Source organism: Bombyx mandarina, chromosome 05 (assembly GCF_030267445.1).
Source record: "Bombyx mandarina strain Sakado chromosome 05, ASM3026744v2".
NCBI lineage: Eukaryota > Metazoa > Arthropoda > Insecta > Lepidoptera > Bombycidae > Bombyx > Bombyx mandarina.
In genome coordinates this window covers 2,216,006-2,237,611 of record NC_143212.1, presented here as the reverse complement: position 1 = coordinate 2,237,611, position 21,606 = coordinate 2,216,006, and the positions used below count along the sequence as shown (strand labels likewise).

Genomic DNA, 21,606 nt, shown 5'->3' with positions numbered 1-21,606 from the left:
AAAAAAAAACAAACTCAATTTGAACAAAAAACGATCAGATATTATACACGAACGCGGTCCTTTTAAAATAAATACAACAGTCAGTAGTAAAGGTTTTTTTTAAATCTGTTCGAATCATGTTTCTCTACAGGATTAACTATAAATCATTAGTAATAAATAAAATAAGATGGTTCTCTAAGATTCGAATTTATAGTTTTCGAAAATTGTATCAAATTTTATTATAATGTCTTTCATTTTGTTCGAAAACTCGTCTCCATAGTTAATTGACTGTTGGCTGTTTTATTGTTGAACACCTTTCCATTTAAGTGCCTACGATTCGTAAACGTGCGTCCATATTGGTGACACGCCAGTGTGCTTAGTGCGAGTTTTTTAACTTCTCGATCGCGTAAAAGTTAACTCAAATTTGTTTGGAGTTCGGCGCCGTGCCGCTGCCGCCGAGCCGGGAGTCGCAGGAGGGCGTTCGTTCAGTTCCGACCTCTGTGAGGAGACAGTCTTCTCCCGGTGATGGTCACGGGACGACTTGAGGGGGTCGAGGCTGTTCCGCACGTTACCGTCGCTATAGGGTGCTGGTACTAGGAGGATGGGACGAATATAATTTGGAAGAGCATTCCGGTCGGCGGTGTATCGCGTTCCGACCCGGCGGGCTGGTTCTGGCCCAGCGGGGTATCCCGGGTGGCATGGTAGGGCCGCCGTACAGAGGAGACCAGCGTCGTTGGTCTTCGCCTATTGCTTCGACGACCAGTCGGCCGGGAATCCCCGGGGTGGCGCCTCGAGTCTGCCGGTAGTATTGACCGCGAGAGCTTACTTACTCTGGTCGGTTTCTGATCCCGAGCGGAATTCGGACGTCGGGTGTAAAAGTGCAGGGGAGTATTTAAGTGCGGTAGGGTTCTAAAAATATCCTTGGGCCCACGGTTCGTAGTCGCGGACCGGTCTCATATACCTCGCGCGCCCCCTAGGTATTCGTAGCCCAGATTATATAACGATAAAATAGATATGATAGAATCCTGTATTGTGATAATCTATGTCAGATATTTGGTTAAAAATTCATTCAGCCATTGTTTTTAACGTGCAAACGATTGAGTAACAAACATCCAAACATAAACATATTTGCATATTTATATTTAAATAACTAAATTAAGAAGAGCCTAATGATATTGAGATATTTATAGACAACGTAACGTGGACAATTTAGCTTGTCTATACAAAGTTTCGATTGAATTGAAACACACAATTTCCTTATTTATTTACTAAAGCCACGTTCATACAATAAATACATTAAAAAGAATCGTGCGATATGACCGCGGTCTTACCGTGGACGTTTTCGTTAAATATTCATGCAAAAAATTCACACAGATTTCATTAGGAAACTTCTGATGACAAAATTAAATACGTTCCATAAATTACGTTCGGAGTGATTGTGTTAGATCGAGAGCACATCTGGTTTTCGTTGGTCGTCAATAAACACGTATTTATCTGTCGTCAAGCGAAACAGTGTGCTTAGTGTAAGTTTTTTAACGTTCGCGATAGCGTAAAAGTTAACTCAAATTTGTATGGAGTTGGAAAGTTTTTCTATGTTTGCCGCTAGGGGCATTGTTCCAACTGCCTACAAAAATTAGTTAACTTTTACGCTATCGAGAACGTTAAAAAATCCTCCTAAGCATACAGATACTATTGTTACCTAGGCAGCACTTTTTTTGTGTCTTGCGTCGTATCTCCTACCTTGACGTTCAGCTGACGTAGTTAGTGCATTTCACGCGGAAACCTTTAAGCGAATTATGAAAATATTCGCTCATTAAAGTTATTTTACAGTTCTCGCGAGATTTTCATTCGTAGTGATTCTTTATACCTAAAATATCTTTATTCATTTTTAATTATTTTTTAATATCCTATCTGAGTATTGTATAGATATTATTTTTTCTATTGGTTACAGCCGTTAAACGATGCAAATGAAACTTCGACCTCATGTCTCAAGGTGGGTGGCGTTGTTGTCGTTGTTATGTCTATGAGCTCCAGTAACTAGTATATAATGTATATACAATTAAAAAAGTTAAAATGTTTCAAATAGATTGTAAAGTAATCTATCTATCTAAAATACGCATTTAAATAAATAACTAAAACTTAAAAAGAACTAGATTTGCTACTGAATTAATAACATTAACAAATATCGATACATTTTATCAACCATGACATAACTTTCGTATCGCTACTTTGGTAATTTACATTATCGTATATTATTACAACGAACTGTTAGATATAAATATTCACAAATTTAATGGTTGAAATTGACTTTTGAGACAATTTTGTATTTTAAATGTCTGTTTAAAAATTCAAAAATCTATTTTTATTACTTCGATTACTAAAATCCTGTGCTTTTTGTTTCGTCGAAAAAAAAAAAAAACAATTGGTATACAAAAGCTGACAGCGTTCGAATACTTTACTAAAAAAAAAATAGAGACACTCCCACATAAATTAGTCAGTTCAGTACACAAGTGACCATAGATAATATATACTACAAATGACCTTAAAGGTCACTCGGTACTGTTATGTACAGAGTTCAACATTCTATGATTCGCAACAAAAACTAATGGATCATTTAAAAACTTCTAATGACGGATATTGATCTACGACTAGTAAGCTATAACTGGTTTTGACGTTTAAAATAAACATGAGCCACGAACCGCTATTTAGATCAGTAAAAAATGAGGTTATCTCATTATTATTATCATCATCATATTTGAGTTCGTGTTTTGTAGGCAAAGGGTAAGATAAGTAGATTTTTTTGAACGCCAAACTCGTGTTCGAAATTTGTATTTTTGAACGGGCGTCGAATTTCGAAGATTTCGGGGGGAAATAATTTTTTATATTACTGACGTCACGCTTCGCTGCGACTAATAATTAATGTTTAAATTTTTTGAAACGCCCCGCATATGAGTCGTCTATTATCAAAGGTGGTAATCTGTGCATTTGGACAAAAAAATGTTATTGATATGGCATTACAGATGGATTTGAATATAATCGTCTCCTTCAAAGAATACGGTTCAAAACCTGCATTAAATAAAGAATTAACTTAACCTGTTATTTATCTAAGATGTCGTTCAGAAGAGTTTTGTGACTGCCAATGGAATACAAAGTCAATAATTCGTTTTTCTGATTTACCAATAATTGTTCAAAAGTCACATTGCCGGCTTTGATAATAGTCGACTCATATGACCTATGTTAAGTTGTTGTAGACTTGAATTACAAAGTTTCGTAACCGGTGACCAATTAATACATAGTAGACTGTCAGCACGTTCGCTCATATACTCGTACTCAATAAACTTAAAAAAACAGTACAATAATTTTTACGAACAGTTTCTCGTATTATGAGGCCGCTTAGAGTATTCTAAATTAATTACTTCGATACTCCTCAAAGGAGTAGGACCTACCTTGTATCTCAAATGTAATCACAGCATCATCATCACGCAGTCAAATTAATATTCACTTGGATAGTAGATTAGAGATTGTTTCTGTCTAATTGTTGACTGGTAATTTTAAGCATCTATAATAATATATTAAGATTTAAATGGCTCTCCTGTAAAGTTTCAAAATATCGCTTAAACCAAATAAAACAAGCCGTTCAGCCGTCGCTAATATTGAATTAAATATGTACTTAACAATTCTTCACGAATGACGTCGACGATGAAGGAATAACGTCGAGTGATAAAATTCAAACCAGCAAAAGTTGGAATTTGCTTAATTAGTGTACAATAAAGACGTAGAGCTGAGGTATCAAGATGGGTCAAGATCAAGTGGTCAGTGATCAAGTCTATGGGCTTAATCACCAACTTAACAACAGCTAAACCTTAATTAAAGTTAAATTCACCAGAATAATGTTTAATTCATTATAGTACACATCGATGTCGGAGAGCGATGTTCAGCAGTTGAGGCAAAATTATGAATCACTTTTGCTGAAGATACGTCCCAACGCTGTCGGCTTGGTAGATGGCTTCGATTTTAGAGACGAGGTAAGTCTTAATAGCTAATTGCAAATGGCTACCAAAGTAACATCGAACCGCAGAGTCTAAGACAACGGTAATCTCAAGCAATATGTCTCCTACCCTCCAGTGGGAGGGGCTGTCCTTAAAAGAATTGGATGGACTGTGTGAAAAAGGATATGCGAAAGAAAGATGTGAATGCACAGATGGCGTATAATAGGCCTGACTGGAAAAAGAGGGCATGCAGCATCGAACCGTCATAGTGAGATAAGGACACGAAGAAGAACTTTAATAAGACTATAATTCTTTAAATTATCGCCATGTAACTTTATCACAGCTACGGACTTCTTGAATCTTTCGCTTCATCAACGAGGGTTAACTGGAAGGGAATGCCTGCATGGCGTTAAGTTCGCCTTAATACAATATTTTCGTGCAATAAAAAAAATTTAATCAATCAATCAAGAATGCCCACTACCTTCCAATGGGAATACTTTATTAATTTCTAAGGGAATTGGGAGCGTAATGTGTTAAGTTAAATGGACTAAAAATGTACAATGTTTTTTTTAGATCCTGAACTCCACTCTGGGCGCGTACGACGGGCGCGTGTACGAGCGCCTGATGGAGGAGGCGCTCAAGAGTCCTCTCAACGCGGAGCCCGTCAACAGATCCTTCCACCAGTACCTTAAGCCCTTCATGCAAGGGAAACTGTAGTTGATTTATAACATAAAGTTTCACGTTTTCTGGTCGCTGCCTTCCAGGTTTACCATAAATGAAAGTACATATAAATGATACATTATTTTTTATTAGAATCATCGAAATATGGCAATTGATACAGAGATTAATTATACCTTTATAAATGCATTATCTGAACACAATAAATTAATGAAATAAATAAATTTATGCGTTTGATTCACGCTTGGCAAATACATCAAGACAAGTATTCGGTGAGATCGAAGGTCGTCTTGGTGTGGTTGCTCCTCGGTACTGAGCGCAGTTTAAGCACTTGTGGCCTTAGCATTAGCGGAACCGTGACCGTAGCTGTTGGCGGAAGAGTCGGCCACCTTGAACGCGGTGCTCACACCATGAGTTTTAGCGGAGGATCTAGCAGACCCAAAGCCTGCAGTGTGAGCATCGGTAGCGGTTCTTCCACCGAAGCTGGAGCCTTGGGTGTTCGCGGACGACTTGGCAGTTCCATAGCCACCAGTGTTGGCTGAAGAGATGGCGGAACCGTAGCTGGGGTAGCTGGGGTTGGCGGTATTCCTAAAGCTGTAATAGCCGGCGTTGTTCACATCAGCATTGGCGTTGGCAGTTCCGTAACCGGCTCCGTTAGAGTTGGCGGAGGACTTGGCTGTACCGTAGCCATTGGTGTTGGCAGCAGAGTTGGCTGAGCCGTAGCCGGCACCGTTCACGTTGGCGTTGGCGTTAGCAGATCCATAGCCGGGGTTAGTGGCGGTGTACTTGATGGCACCATAACCGGGATGGCTGTTGTAAGCTGCACTGGCGGGATTGTCGTACAGAGTTCCGAAGCGCCAGTGGATACCTCTCTGGTCATGAGTTCTGGCATAGGAAGAAGCGCTTCCGTGACCATTAACGTTGGCGTTGGAAGAAGCTGATCCAATGTTGGGGTTTGTATATCCGGTGTAAATTCCTTGAGTTTTGGCAGAGATGACAGTCGATTCGAGGTCATTGATAGGCGCGACAGGCGCAATGATTCCAGTCACTCCGTTAGTTTGAGCGTTGGAGGTTGCGGCACCGAATCCATTTGTTTTGGCCGAAGTTACAGCAGAGCCGTAGCCATTCTTGGCGTTGGAGGCGGCGGAACCGAAACTGTTCCCATAAGTTTTAGCGTTGGTGGAGGTGGTTCCAAAACCGCTGATGCCTTTAGTCTGAGCGGAAGACTGAGCATTTCCCGCACCGTTGGTGGAAGCGGTGGAAAGCGACGAGTCAGAAATGCCATCCGAGTGGGCAGCTGAATGTGACTTTACGGCCCCAGCAGGAATTTCGTAGGCGACTTCAGCGGGTACAGCGAAGTTCTGCTCATAAGTGATGATGGTACCGGGAGCGGGGACTGGGTAGTAAGCACCTCCGTTCTGGGCTTTAGCGATAGCTTGAGACGGACCGTTGATTAGGTTTCCATCGTTGTCATAGGTTTCAGCTTTTGCGATAGCTTGACCGGGATAGAAGAGCCCGTCACGCGCTATGTGACCACCGTTGCTGCTGCTACCGTAGGCCTGTGATACACCACCGATTACGTTGGCGTTGGCCTGGCTCACTCCGCCGTCGCTGTTGTATGCTTGGCCGATGGCTAAACCCCGACTGTCACGGTAGACGACACCTAGTGTAAGAATACTCACTATAAGTTACAATAGTTTGGCATCGATGGACTTTTACTGTCATACTTTGGATATGATTTTAAAAATTTAATTTATTCGATTAAAACGATAGTAATTTTAGTGACTCACCGTTTTTAATGACGGGGTTGGCACGGCACAAGGCCACAAGCGCCACAGCGACTACAAATCTTGCTGCCATCACGTCTGTTCTCAACGAAGGACTCGGATGAGTGGATGCAGTGAGAGCATTTCTCTGCGCTTATATAGATCGAGCTTCATCCGGCGACCACCACTCCCGCGCACGACTGACCCATAAGCCGTGAACTTCACCTAGAACTTGACGCTCATAAATTAACCGGATCGATTTATGTTAGACGAATGTGATTTTGCGAATCTTGAGTTTTTTTTTTTCGTAATTGGCGTTTTGAAGATGGCTCCGATAGTGCACTGACCTCTGTGCATGTTATGAGATGGCTGCAACGTGCTGTGACATGTGGGCGCGCAGTTTGGATATTTTGATGTGACAGGTAAATCATAAATTTAGACTTTATATTAACGTTCGGCTAGACTTTTGAGGTTTTTTATTTTATTTCTATCTTTAATATACGACGACGCTTCATAATGTTTTTTATTGATATTCATATTGAAATTGAATAGACTTTGTTTGTTGCTGTTTAAATTATTCATTTTGTTGTTTTGCAGCGGGCCGAACCTCATGCGGTTTCCGCGCTTAGGGTGCGCGCGTAGTATATGGGTTTTTGGCGGGCTCAATGATGCTTTTTTTCTTGTTTTTTTTTATTGCTTAGATAGGTGGACGAGCTCACAGCCCACCTGGTGTTAAGTGGTTACTGGAGCCCATAGATATCTACAACGTAAATGCGCCACCCACCTTGAGATATAAGTTCTAAGTTCTCAAGTATAGTTACAACGGCTGCCCCACCCTTCAAACCGAAACGCATTACTGCTTCACGGCAGAAATAAGCAGGGTGGTGGTACCTACCCATGCGGACTCACAAGTGGTCCTTCCACCAGTATGCGTTTGCAGTCATATCCACTAAACGACTTCTCTTGGACTTTCTCACTTGTCGTCGGGTCTCCACCCGGGGTCAGGACTCAGTCCGAGTAGGGAGGTTCCCGCAGTCAACACTCCAATCAGACTCGCAACGCTATTCCGAGGACACCTGATCCAATCGTCGATCGCTAACGACATTGGTCTCCGCGGCCCGTCAGGCTGCCCGGGTAAATCATACAATCCCGACGTCAAGGCTTCATATTACAGAATACCTATTCACGCTTTTCCTAAATTTTATTTTGTATACGAATTATTTGTATATATTATTATACAAAACACAGGACGGATTTTAATTAAATAAAAAAAATTAAATTCAATGTTTGCTTTAAGATGTTACGATAAATTTGACATAGCGTAATATACCTATATACATTTTATTTCAAGATATATTCAAGAAGAATATTCAAATTGTTTAATGCAAATTTCGAAGAGAACTGCGGGAAGAACTGTTAATAAACCTTTTCTAATAAGTATTTGGATATGTTTTGAAAGGTTTTGAGCCTAGGGTACAAAGGGAAATTTTGCGTTTTATACCATAAATGTAAACGTCTCGTGGGATTCCATTCTATCACCACACTACTCGCCAAAGGAGCATAAGTTCATCTCTACAAATCGAAATCATCTTTAACGATACGCCTATAGCATTTTTTCTGCACTTTCAAAAGATTTTTGAAGTTATCGTGGCCTAAAGGATAAGACGTCCGTTGCATTCGTATCTAGTAATGCAACGGTGTTCGAATCCGGCAGGCAGGTACCAATTTTTCTAATGAAATACGTACTTGACAAATGTTCACGATGGAGTTCCACGGTGAAGGAATAACATCGTACAATAAAAATCAAACCCCCAAAATTATAATTTGCATGATTACTGGTGGTAGCACTTCTTGTGAGTCCGCACGGGTATTTCTGCCGTGAAGCATTTCAGTTTGAAGGGTGGGACAGCCGTTGTAACTATACTGAGACCTTAGAACTTATATCTCAAGGTGGGTGGCGCATTTACGTTGTCTATGGCTCCAGTAACCACTTAACACCAGGTGGGCTGTGAGCTCGTCCACACATCTAAGCCCATTTTCGATGTTTGTACTGTATGCAGCGCCACGATATTTGCTTTTTAAAACCAAACGAGGCCTGGCTGCATCCAGCTTTTTTATTTAGAGCATTTCAAAGAATAAGATAGGCATAGACGTACATACGTTCGCTACTGACATACATACGCTTGAAAGATACTACCCTTCTTGGGAAATCGGGTAAAATAAAATCAATCCACAATAAATAGTAAACGTAAAAAGTAAGAACTGGTATAAGAGTTAATAAGTCGAAGTAAAAGTTTCAAAGTTTCAGAAAATATTCTGTGAATGTGAAAGTTTCCATCTGTTTGGGTTACAACAAAAAAAACTTTGAGAAACGTGTCCCGATCATGTTAACCAATGTTAAATCCGCTATTTTCGCTCAAACATTTGATGGATGGTTAATTAATAAAGAAAGCAGAATATTATACGCTCGCATTTGATACCGATGTTTTTTTTATTTTATTTACAGTACGTTTATATGTGGGTTAAGCGTTCGTAGTCTAACGGGTAACACGCCCCGTGTAATCAGGGTTCAAACATCGCAGGTAACTAACTAAAAACATACTTAACGCATATTCGCGAAAGACTTCAACTATAAATTCGCTAATTCGTATAATAAAAATGAAATTCGCAAAATTTTGTATTACGCAATAAAATGGCGTGAATGGCCCTAATCTATGGCTTAAAATCTATGTATAGATTGTGTTATATGTATGTACGTATGTAATTTGAGTTTAAATATTAAATTATCAAAACCTTAGTAGATTCTAGATGTAAGTTTTAAAGCTTGCCTAATTGCTGATGCTAAGACGTGTTGTGAGTCCGCATGGGTGAGTACCAGTAGGTAATGCATTTCAATTTGAAGAGTGGAGCATCCGTATAATGAAAACTGATACTCATCTTTCAAGGTGGGTGGCGGAATTCACGTTTCTGATGTCAATGGGCTCCGGTACCCACTTAACACCAGGTAGGCCGTGAACTCGTCCACCTCTCTAAGCTATAAAAAAAGACTAATCTATGGGTGCTTATAATCTACCAGACCTTGAACTCGTCTTCTCATAAACACTAACAAAAAATATAGGTTCTTTTAAAAAGTTGAAGCAATAAAATATTAGTACCTACCCATCTCCTCACTTAAGCGACAAACTAGCGAGTCTGAACTTATGTGACATTTAAAAAGAGAGACGTTTTAAGTTTATTGACTTCACAACGAGCAGGAATCAGAAGATATATAATTTGTTTTTTTTAATAACGCCCATAAGAACGGAAATGAGTCGATTTTGTTATAATTTAATTGATAGCTGGTATGTATGTATATATGGTCGTTAGCAAAATGTTTTCGGGGGCAATGTGACCTGAAGAACGCCGGTACCACACCGGCACAGATTAGTTACGGCTTAAACGACAGCTGTCAATGGGAAGTCACTTTCTAGAGCCGTCAAACTACATAGAAATTTACAGATAAAAGAAACGCCCAATAAATTATAATTTATCGGCGAGATTATGATTTAAAATGGCATTAATTTAAGCAGGTGATGTTTTCAGTATGGCGTTGGGCTAATTGTCAAAGTGCACTTTAAAATTATCTTCATATTGTTTCAAGTTGAATAGAGCAACAAGGACAATAAAAGTGATAGCCGAATTTGATACAATAATCGTAGAGAGCAATGTACATTTTATTTTATAACTTTATAAAATAATTGGATGCTATAAGGACAATTGTTTTTTCGATCACGTAATGCTAATACATTCCCTTTTCTCAACTCATTCATCGTGACACAATTTAGTTTTTACTGGTGGTAATGCGTCTTGTGAGCCCAGTCGAGTAGTTGCCACCACCCTGCCAATTTTTGCGAGTACCAGTAATGCATTTCGGTTTCGGTAGGCAGCGGCTTGGCTCTGCTCCTGGCATTGCTGAAGTCCATGGGCAACGGTAACCACTTACCATCAGGTGGGCCGTAAGCTCGTCTGCCTACAAGGGCAATAAAAAAAAGTCCCTCTATTTTTGGTCAGTGTCGTGGCGTGCACCCTCTTTCACAGGACATACGACCTATAACGACTAAGCTTGACAGTGTGACTTTTCTAAATTGGACGAGACGACAGGAAACAGGTAAAAATTAAAGTAAATAGCTACTTATCCTAAAAGACGACTTACAAACGAACGAACCGACCGCTCAATCAGCAACATAATAAAGCCTTCTACCTCCTATGGATGATACTTCAATCGTTGAGCTTTCGCTAAGTGATGTGTACGGGCTACTTTGATCACTTAACACCAGGCGGACCGAGAGCTTATTAGCGCATCAGTCAATCTGTGTATAAATCAATCGAGTCGTTAAACAAACTTTCATATTTATGTTTTTATTACCATTATATATGCGATTGAAAATCAACAATAAAACAGACTTAATTGGTATACCCACATTGTATTTTAATATAAAAATGTTCTTTTAAAATATTCTTTAGATATCTCTACAGAAATAATTTGAGATCTAAATTCAAGTAATGCTAATTCATAATTACACTATGCATTGTATTTTTACTAATAAGAGACTCCAAAAATAAGAATCCTAAGAGACTGGGAGTATTTAGTTGGAGTATATATGTTTATATATATATCTCACGCCAGCATTGACTTCTTCATACAGTAAATGGTTTGAACTACACTTGTGATTACCACTACCTTCAATAGATAGAGGCAGTATTTTCACATTTAACTGTAAAGAATTCGGTTCTTTACTGGTGGTAGGACCTCTTGTGAGTCCGCGCGGGTAGGTCGTGGCCTAAAGGATATGACGTCCGGTCGTATGTAGCGATGTACCGGTGTTCGAATCCCGCAGGCGGATACCAATTTTTGTAATGAAATACGTACTTAACAATTGTTCTCGATTGATTTCCACGGCGAAGAAATAACATCGTGTAATAAAAATCAAACCCGCAAAATTATAATTTGCGTAATTACTGGTGAGCTCGCACAGGTAGGTAACACCACCCTGCCTATTTCTGCCGTGAAGCAATAATGCGTTTCGATTTGAAGGGTGGGGCAGCCGTTGTAACTATACTGAGACCTTACAACTTATATCGCAAGGTGGGTGGCGCATTTACGTTGTAGATGTCTATAGGCTCCAATAACCATTTAACACCAGGTGGGCTGTGAGCTCGTATACATATCTAAGAAAAAAAAACACCAATCTAAGCAAGACGTAGCTGTCGACGCTCCAACAATCTTGTCTCATTGTGACTGCAAATATTCAGGGATTTTTTTATTGCCCCTGTAGGTAGACAAGCATACAGCAGAGCCAAGCCGCTGCCTACTGTTAAATGGTCAGAAACTAATGGCACCAAGTCGCAAGCAACGGGCTGATCAGGCATCGGAATATCTAGGACTAGGAGATAACGACCACGATTCTCCGGCACTAGTGATAGGTAACGATCGAAAGAAACAGCAACGAAGGAATTAAGCCCACTGAGTTTCTCGCCGGATTTGCTCAGTGGGTCGCGATTCCGATCCGGTGGTAGATTCAACCAAATACTACTCGTGCGCAGATGTTAGCAAACTCATCTAGAGTGAGGTTACTAGCAATAGGTAGGCAAAAGAGGGGGAATTGTTGGGGACATATTTTTTTTAAGTATACGTGGATAACATCCTGGCAATATCTGCTCTGAAGCAATGCAGCTTGTACAAATGCAAGTGACTCTTCAGTCTTATGTCTTAAGTCGAGCACTAGAATCTGTTTCAGTGACCATCAGACTCCGATGCTCTGTGTGCTTACACGATTTTTTTAACTTTCTCGATAGCGTAAAAGTTAACTCAAATTTCTATGGAGTTAGAACCGCGCCGCTAGCGGCAATCGTAGGCAAACGTTGCAACTCCATACAAATTTGAGTTAACTTTTACGCTATCGAGAAAGTTAAAAAACTGGCGCTAAGTACACATTAAGCTTATCGCTAGCTGCCCCTTCGCCGATCGATGCTAATAAAAAAAGGGATTAAATTCAAATTTTATCAAACAAGAGTTATTCATATAAATTGAAGAACTCAATATGATCAAAACCAATTAGTATTCAATCAATAGGATACCTAAATTAACTTTGGCATTAATAATAATCGTAATAAAAACAAAGTTTACGAGACTTAATCTATCAAATTGCCTTCGTTTGTATCCTATAATTTATAATCTTATTTTGCGCATTCTCGTATTTCTTGTAGAAAATCAACATGTTTTATTGATCCAATAAATAATATGGATTGTTTGATTGCGGAAGATGATCTCGATGGATCTATAAGCTAGTGGCAGAAACCAGTTAATGTGATGGTCAATGAACTATATATAAAGTCACTTTGACAATTTTGGATCAATTATCAAAATTAAGAAACACGTGTAGTGCGAGTGAAATGGGAAATCTTCGTTTATCTGTGTTTATTTATTTTTAATTTATTTACAGGCAATCAAAAAACAAGCTATGGTAATAGCAAATAGGGCATAAAGACAGGTTACTTTTTGATGAAGTTTTTTTGCAATTATACACTAATCAGGTATTTGTAAATAACGTAGTTGTTATGTACATTAGAAGGAAGGGAGGTTGTTGTTCAAGTACAATAAAAACTTAGTTCTCATGCCTTAAACCCACTTTACGGACGGAATGAATGTTATGTTGATTAAGGGCCTCAGTGGCTTTACACTAGGGGGACGCGTTTGCTCCTCTAACCAAAAAAAAAACTGACTGATACCAGACGAAGATAATCTGTGGACCGGAAATTAACATTTTTATATCGATTTTTTTATTATGTCGAAATAAATTATCTTTATTTAAAGTACCGGTAAAATGGGGCGATTAGGGACAAATTCCAACTTTATGACCAATTTTAAGGTAGTTGTTGATGTATATAATGCTATATCAGGATCAAAATGATTGAGTCTTGGGGGCATCTTTGTTGTCCAATTTAAAACTATGCAACTAGCATTCCAGTTTAAGCAAAAAAAGCAAAAATAGGTGTAATCCCTATTTACCCGGAAATTGCGGTTAATTGGGACGAAATGAGAAATTTGCTAGGGTGGGCACTAGTTGGTTTTAATTAATTTATTTATTTAGTTGCACCAACAAAGTCATCATCAATAAAAAACATTGAAAAACTGACACTCTGAACAAATATTAAATATTTTATTATATATTACTTAGACATTTTTGTCCACCTTGAGATTTCATTGTTCTTATTACGTCTGTGCAAAATTGACTTTCTTATATTAAATTGCTTAGCTATTTCAACTAAAGACCATTCCCAATTAGGCAATTTCCCAATTGCTGTTTTTAATATTAAGGGATAATATCTCTTATAAGGCTTTGCACTCTTTGATACGTACACGCGAGGTATATCTACAAATAGAAAACAATACGTAACTGATAATATAAATATTTACCAAACAATAAAATAACACATTGATAATTTTTAATAAAAGTTCTAGACAAAAACATCATGAATAAACCAGATTTTTACCAACAAATTTAAAAAATATTGTTATAACTACATAGACAACCCTAGAAACGTGTACCTATTTATACTTAGGTCGTTTCCATTTCACGTATTCTCATCCCAATTGACCCCTTTTTCGTTGTTATTTGTACCTAAGACGTCCCCAATATCCCCAAAAACAACAGATTTTTACATGTATTTTTATTTTATCAAATACATTAAAACCAATAACAACTGAGACTTACCTTTAATATACATGATGGTTCAAACACTAAATAACGTTTATAAATCACAGTCGTCTTCTATTATTATCAAATAATTAAAAGAAAGCAAAGTTTCTAGCACTAAAATAATTACCACCACAGAAAGTTAATTTGAAACGCGATTTTTTATAAGTTAGCAGCTATTATCATGCATATTCATAGTTGTTTTGTAAACCTTCAACATTCTACTATTAAACTACAAAAAATTGAAGATTTTGCAACGAATTTATAACTAATATTGAGTGTTGAAAGATTTTCCCGGTTTTTTCCCGATTCGCCTTTCAATCCCTAATCGCCCCATTTTACGGTATATCATCTTTTACTTCGCCGAAAACTTACAGTCGACTGAATATATCTCTATATAATATAATATATACTATCATGATAGTATTCTGATACCTCTACCTATTGAAATATTATCTGCCGTGAAGCAGTAATGCGTTTCGTTATGGAACCGTTGTACTGGTAAACTCATATCTCGAGGTGAGTGGAGGAGACATAACCGTTGTTGATGTCTATGCTTTCTGGTAATCATATAACACCAGATGGGACTATTTAACACCGTCCATCTAGCTAAGGAATAAAAATTAAATAGAGCAGAGATCGAAAATTACAACATTACCAAAATATGCTACTTATTTTTTATATTTTATTATTGCCCTTGTAGGCAGACGAGCCCAAAAAGATGTGGGATGGTATGGCGAAATCTAGTGGATATTTAGCAACAAAATCTTTTATTTAAAAAAAAAAATACTATTCGGAACATCGTTGTGTCAATTTTATATCTATCATTTATATTTTTCTATTTTAAAATAAAACGTAGTGTAGTGTGCCAGTGACAATTAATCAAAAAGTACCGATCTTCCCACTCGGCCATCATACGGCACACCTGATGGTGGCCCATGGACGTCCGCAATGCTAGGGCAGAGCTAAGCCGCGTCCTAAAAAACAAGTACTAGTAAAAATTCTAATAATAACAACAGGATTTAGAGAATAATTACCAGTAAGCACTTTCTCTAATTTTAATTTTAAAACATTCTTCTTAGTCCGTTTCGCTTCGTGTAACCAATAACAAATTATGTACACGACTCTAAAAATTTTGATTCGATCTCATTAATAAACGTATTGCAAAAACTACACAGAGTACCGAAAGACACAGAGAGCTCATTTCATTATTTTTTTTAATTAGTTTTTGGTAATAATATTATCAAGTTTTTTAATAACTTTTTGGGAGCAGATATGTAATGACCTATATCAGTGTTTTATAAGTTTACAAAGAAAAAAATTCAGTTGGTAACAATAACATCTTCAAACAATTTGATAAATTCAATTGGTCCATACAAATTTCAGTCGCATTGACTCATTTTATTTTAATAACAGGTTTCAGGAATTCCTTTTAATTTCTCGCTTTCATTAGTAAATAATTTACATAATATATTCAGATTCGTTTAAATAAATAATTAAAGCTTTTTGAAACGTTTTAATGATGAGATCTCAACATGAAACGTCGATTAAGGAATATATTATAATAAAACCAAACTGTCTAAAATTTCCATAAACACAAACATTATAGTCCAATCTTAGTTCATATTGTAATATTTAGGTATTAAATTTTTTTTAGTTCCGTCTTTCTGACAAAGGAGGTGTTGTTTCGAAATAAAATATGAAATAAAAAATATATTTTCCTAGCATAGTCTACAATACGCTTGTAATTCTAAATTCAATATTTAGGCTTCAGTGTTATCGTGACATGTATTAATAATTACTTGCTCAGTCTGACCGGGCAGCGCCGCGGTCGGTTTGTTTCACGCACTACTTATGTTGCAGATTGACTTGTTACGAATCGAGTGGCTTATAATAAATTAAATTTGAAATGTAAGAGATAAAGTGAAAGAGAAATTAAAGTAAGATCATTTTTCTTATTGATTACGTGGATGATTTGATTATTTATCCCTTGGATGCAGTTTACGAGTGGGACAGAAAAAAGCTATTTACTTAAATGAAAAAAAGTCGTGTGTATTGTTCTAATAAGTTCTGCTATCAGTGTAAGAAAATTTGCTTTACTTCCAAATCTTAATAATTTAGTAATAAGTTAGTAGTAGTTAAATCTTAATAATTGCGTATTGTGAGGCCACACGTGTAGGTACCACCACCCTGTTTATTTTTGCTGAGGAGTTTTGACTTTTGGTGACCACTTAACACCAGGTGGGCCGTAAGATCGTGTACCTACATGGAAAAAAATTTGAGAAGTAGGTTATTAATTGCGGACAAACGATTAATTTCCAACCACCGTCTATGCCTATAACATCAACAAGCTAAAACGATATTTAAGATATTAAAGAATCTAAGCAATTATGTACCTAAAATATTATATTCACAAAATTACTTTCACGTTGGGCCAATAACGTCATGTGTTGCATGAAGCGAAGCCTACGTATTAAAATGAAACATACCTACCATTCGTCGTAAATCAATCGGAAAATCAATAAAGTATAAATTTAATTTACGAACATAATTGATTTAGTGATATAAACAAAAAAAATAATATAGATACGAAAATAGGATGTGTTTGAAGTGTAATATTTTATTAAATTCATTTTATAAAATTTTTAATAAAGCTTTTATATTAACTGTCGAAAGACCGTTAAACTATTACTCATGGAGAAATAAAATATTTTGATCGAATTTATAATACTGCTCGAACTCAATGGTGAAAAGATTAGTATAAGGTAACATATTTATGTTTGTTATGTTGTTTATACTATGATCTGTTAATGCGTAGTATATATTAATCAAAAGGTTTTTTTTATTGCTTAGATGGGAGGACGAGCTCACAGCCCACCTGTCAAGTGGTTACTGGAGCCCATATACATGTACAACGTAAATGCGCCACCCACCTTGAGATATAATTTCTAAGGTCTCAAGTATAGTTACAACGGCTGCCCCACCCTTCAAACCGAAACGCATTAGAGCTTCACCGCAGAAATAGGCAGGGTGGTGGTACTCGTGCGGACTCAGGAGAGGTCCTACCACCAGTAAACCTTACTGTTATTGGCTTAGACGAACAGGACAAAATTGAGGCTAGGCACAGTAGGCTTTTCCAGCGAATGGAATATACAGTTACTTATCAGCAGAAAAGGACGGATGATAGCCATAGTGAGCTTAGAACACAACCTAATATCGCAGCGTCTGTAAACTGTAAGTACCGAAATCAAATCAAAATGTCAAATCGAATCGGATAGTCGTCCGTGGCCACAATAACTGTAAAGTAGATTAGAAAATATTTAAAGAAAATTGTTAACGCGAGATGAAATCGTAAAAGCAATTATAATTATCGACACGATTCACGAAAACCGACGCTAGTACTTTATATTCAAGTAGAACATTAATTGATTTCAAAATGGTCATGAATTTACTACGGAATCCAGGAGTGAGGGGAGTCTGCAAGAAACTTAGGGCTCCTGTTCAGTGAATAGTATTAATCAAGGAGTTATACCAGCTTCATCGAACATGTAGGCAAAGTGACGGGGCTCAATCTGGGAGACTTTGCTAACATCAGACCTAGCAAGAGCAGTATTTTGCTGAATCTTCCACCGGATCGGAATCGCAATTAACTTTGAAGATTCGGGGAGAAACTCAGTGGACTGTGTCTGTGAGTTAACTTTCACGAGGAACCCAACGTCGCATTCGACGAACGGTGACCGGTGCTTGGAATACCTAAAGGATCCGATAGTGTATCGGGAGGAGCCGAAATGACGCTTAGGGCGACTGTGTTTGATGTTCGGTCTTATGGATTGGGTATGTAATTTATATACGACAAAGGGAAGATCTTCCACCGAGCGGGTGATATTGCTCGGTAGACCGACGGTCCTAATGTTGTTGTTCGGAACTTGTAGCAAGCTTATCTTGAAAACGTCGTGAGCGAGATTCAGGCATCTGTCAAATAATTTGTTCTGTTCTGTGATGATTACCGCCACATGTAGGTACTTATGTAAATCGCAAAACACAAAACTATCTACATTTTTAAAAGCAATACATAATAAACATTACTTAAAACAGGTATATATTATTGAGTACTGACTCTAGCTGTATCTAATGAGAAGTGGTTTTGAAAAGTTTACTCATGCCGCGTGTATTTTTATTCGTCTGGAATGGTAAAAATATTGGGATAATAAATAGTCTTACCAATTGAGTAATGTAGATGGGCTCGTTGGTTAATACAGCAGCTTCTACTGAGAGTAGATGATTCTGGAAAAGATGACCAGGAAAAGTTCATGTCAAGCAAGTTGAGCAAATTAAATATTTTAGGCAGCGGCTTGCCTCTGTCCCTGGAATTGCGGACGACTGTGAGCGACGGTAACCACTCACCATCAGGTGGGCCGTATACTCGTCGGCCTACATGGGCAATAAAAAAAAATAACCTGTGTCTCTATTCAATCTACAGAGAGTTGAACAAGAATGGTATAAAAAATATTTAAGATCGAAGATCACAAAACTCTGAAACATAAGAAATAAAGAGTTGTACAGATAGCCAAGGAAAAAAAAAAGGTTAAATTCTAAAACTGTGACATCACCCTAAGTTCTCACGGACAAAAGTTTCTCGTGAAGATCCTATCGAAAGGTGTTAATTTATTTATTTGTATACAATTTTTTGCGTGACACATTACGTTTATTACAAAAATATTTTCGAGTCTATTAAACCTTTCGTTGAATTCAAAAGACGTGCGAATAGGATAACTGTTGATGAATATATTTTCCTGGTTAATGAACCCGTCACTGTCAATGTTGATTATTCGTTTGTGTGCGAACTGTGTACATTATTGTAAACTTTTTTTTTATGATTGATAGATTACTGGTGGCCCGGAGGCCTTTCCAGTTTCACCAGGACATGTGGGCGAGCAAAGGCTCAGCCAGTAGGGGTGGGATTTGCTAACAACTGTCCGAGCGCCTCCGAAGGAGACCTAACAACTCAAGAGCAATTGCTTCGCGAATGAATCTACTACCGGATCGGAATCGCGACCCACTGAGAAGATCCGGCGAGAAACTCAGCGGGCTGATGCATGGGTTAGGTTGTACGTCGACCTCTTTGTCGATTTCGACGAGTACGGTTACCGGGGTTCCTAAGCCTACTCCTAGTGTTAGCCCTGAATACGTCTAATGCAAAGGTTATTGGATCTGATGGATCCGTAAGGACGTGTAGTATTGTAAACTAGCGACCCGCCCTCGCTTCGCTTCGGAAACTGTAATTTATTATTGATTTCTCCACCATTTAATGGATGTTATTATACTTATAAACCTTCCTCTTCAATCACTCTATCTATTAAAAAAAACCGCATCAAAATCCGTTGCGTAGTTTTAAAGATTCAAGCATACATAGGGATATAGGGACAGAGAAAGCGACTTTGTTTTATACTATGTAGTGATGGTCTTTCTGTTATTTCGTTGTTACGTCCAATACGTGTGCATGTTATTTGTCCCAGAAATAAATGAATGTATCCTCGGTATTCATATCTCACTCGGCGTATATGACGATATGACGTCATATTCCATTGCCGTTCACTTTTCCTCGACAGGAACCCCTATTTGGGTATAGACCTCCTCCAGCTTAATCCAATTTTCCCTGTTCCCAGCCTGCCTCATCCACTCCTTCCCAGCGGTGACTACGATATCATCACTCCATCGTTTCATAGGTTGCCCTTCCTTCTTTTCCCATTAGGCCTTTTTTGTCGCTTCAATTGTCCATCGTTTGTCACTGTAGCATGCTACGTGGCCAGCCTATCTCCACTTTAATCTTTTACTGAAGTTTAGGACATCAATTAGATTTGTCTTTTTTCGTATAAATTCACTTCTTACTTTATGGCAATTAACCATTTTAAATGCCATAAAGTAAGAAGTGAATTTACGTCATATACGACTATTTTATTAAAATAGTTTTTATTGGTAGGACGTCTTGTCCGCACGGTTAGACACCACCACCCTGCCTATTTCTGCCGTGAAGCAGTAATGCGTTTCGGTTTGAAGGGTGGGGCAACCGTTGTAGCTATACCTGAGACCTTAGAACTTATATCTCAAGGTGGGTGGCGCATTTACGTTGTAGATGTCTATGGGTTCCATTAACCACTTAACACCAGGTGGGCTGTGAGGTCGTCCACCCATCTAAGCAAATAAAAAAGTCAGATATTAATGAGTTGATCTAGCATACGCCCCCTTGATTGTTAGTAATCACCGTCACTCATGGATATCTAGGGGCAAATGCTAGGGGCAAAACCAAGCCGCTGCGTACGCCAAGAAGTCTCTTCAAACTTGTATATAGCGACTTGTAGAGTAAATTTAGACATTAATCCATTTATACATCAAGTGTTATTATTAATTGTTGGCTGCGGTATGTATTTAAATTGACAACAGAACCATAAAACTTAATTTAAAATGTAGTAAAATTGGTGTTAGGAAATAGATTCATAATTTCGTAGTTGCATCTATGGGCAGCGTGGCCGAGTGGTCTAAGGCGCTGGTTTTAGGCACCAGTCCGAAAGGGCGTGGGTTCGAATCCCACCGCTGTCAAACTTTTTTATATCATTTTCATATTTTTAATTCTATAATTTTTTGGCAATATCGTGGATCGAATAAAAAAACTCCGCTTTATAAAGTAGTACAAGAATCAAACAAAAAAATTATGTATATGAAATTTAAAACAAGTTATAATATAAAAGTATTTATTTTTTAGGCTGTTGATTAGAGTTTGGAGTTTAAGTATAGAAATATTCACATCTACAATTTGGTCTCACAATCAACATTTGAAATTTGTTAGAATTTGATATCATTGCGAAATCATATATCATTCTGGATATTAGTGTTAAGTGTTAAACATGTTTTTCTCATAGAAATCATGTACATACTTATTATACTCGTATAGTAATAGGAGTAACGCTTCTTAATAAAATGTTAAGCATTCATTTACTACTAACAAACGAAATAATCTATGTACTTTGGGACTACTAAATGCGCCACCTCTAGTATATTGAAAGTACTGTACTACAAAACTACCCTTAAATGCCGGCATGTACAATTTTTTTATTGATTGTTCGAATCCCGCAGGCGGGTACCTCAAGGTGTGTGGCGCATTTACGTTGTAGATGTCTATGGGTTCCAGTAACCATTTAACACCAGGTAGGCTGTGAGCTCATCCACACATCTAGGCAATAAAAATAAAAATAATAATAATAATGTGTTTCTGTCACACAATAAAACAATACCAAAAGTGATACTAATCGAAGAACATGTATTTGTATTTAATTTTTTTATTGCCTTTGTAGGCAGACGAGCATACGGCCCACCTGATGGTGAGTGGTTACCGTCGCCCATGGACTTCAGCAACGCCAGGGGCAGAGCCAAGCCGCTGTCTACCGCTACAAATACAGTAAG

The 21,606-nt window shown here is 37.8% G+C and overlaps 2 protein-coding genes and 1 non-coding gene across 3 annotated transcripts in view; 2 read left to right on the top strand and 1 right to left on the bottom strand.

The window, feature by feature from the left end:
* LOC114244011 (acyl-coenzyme A oxidase 1) overlaps positions 1 to 4,870 on the top strand; it is a 32,585-nt gene extending 27,715 nt beyond the window's left edge. The window contains exons 12-13 of the mRNA XM_089727528.1: positions 3,888 to 4,004; positions 4,542 to 4,870. Of these exons, the coding sequence (XP_089583654.1) occupies positions 3,888 to 4,004; positions 4,542 to 4,685 (261 nt within the window). The 3' untranslated portion in view covers positions 4,686 to 4,870. The remainder of the gene's footprint in view (positions 1 to 3,887; positions 4,005 to 4,541) is intronic.
* LOC114244091 (uncharacterized) lies at positions 4,836 to 6,599 on the bottom strand. The gene is made up of 2 exons (XM_028175809.2): positions 6,437 to 6,599; positions 4,836 to 6,309 (listed from the first exon to the last, which is right to left on the bottom strand). Exons 1-2 carry the CDS (start codon positions 6,504 to 6,506, stop codon positions 4,970 to 4,972), a joined length of 1,410 nt encoding a protein of 469 aa, XP_028031610.2. The 5' UTR covers positions 6,507 to 6,599; the 3' UTR covers positions 4,836 to 4,969.
* Positions 6,600 to 20,665: 14,066 nt separating this feature from the next.
* On the top strand, positions 20,666 to 20,745 carry TRNAL-UAG (transfer RNA leucine (anticodon UAG)). The gene has a single exon. It is a non-coding gene; the product is annotated as a tRNA-Leu (tRNA).
* Positions 20,746 to 21,606: the final 861 nt, after the last annotated feature.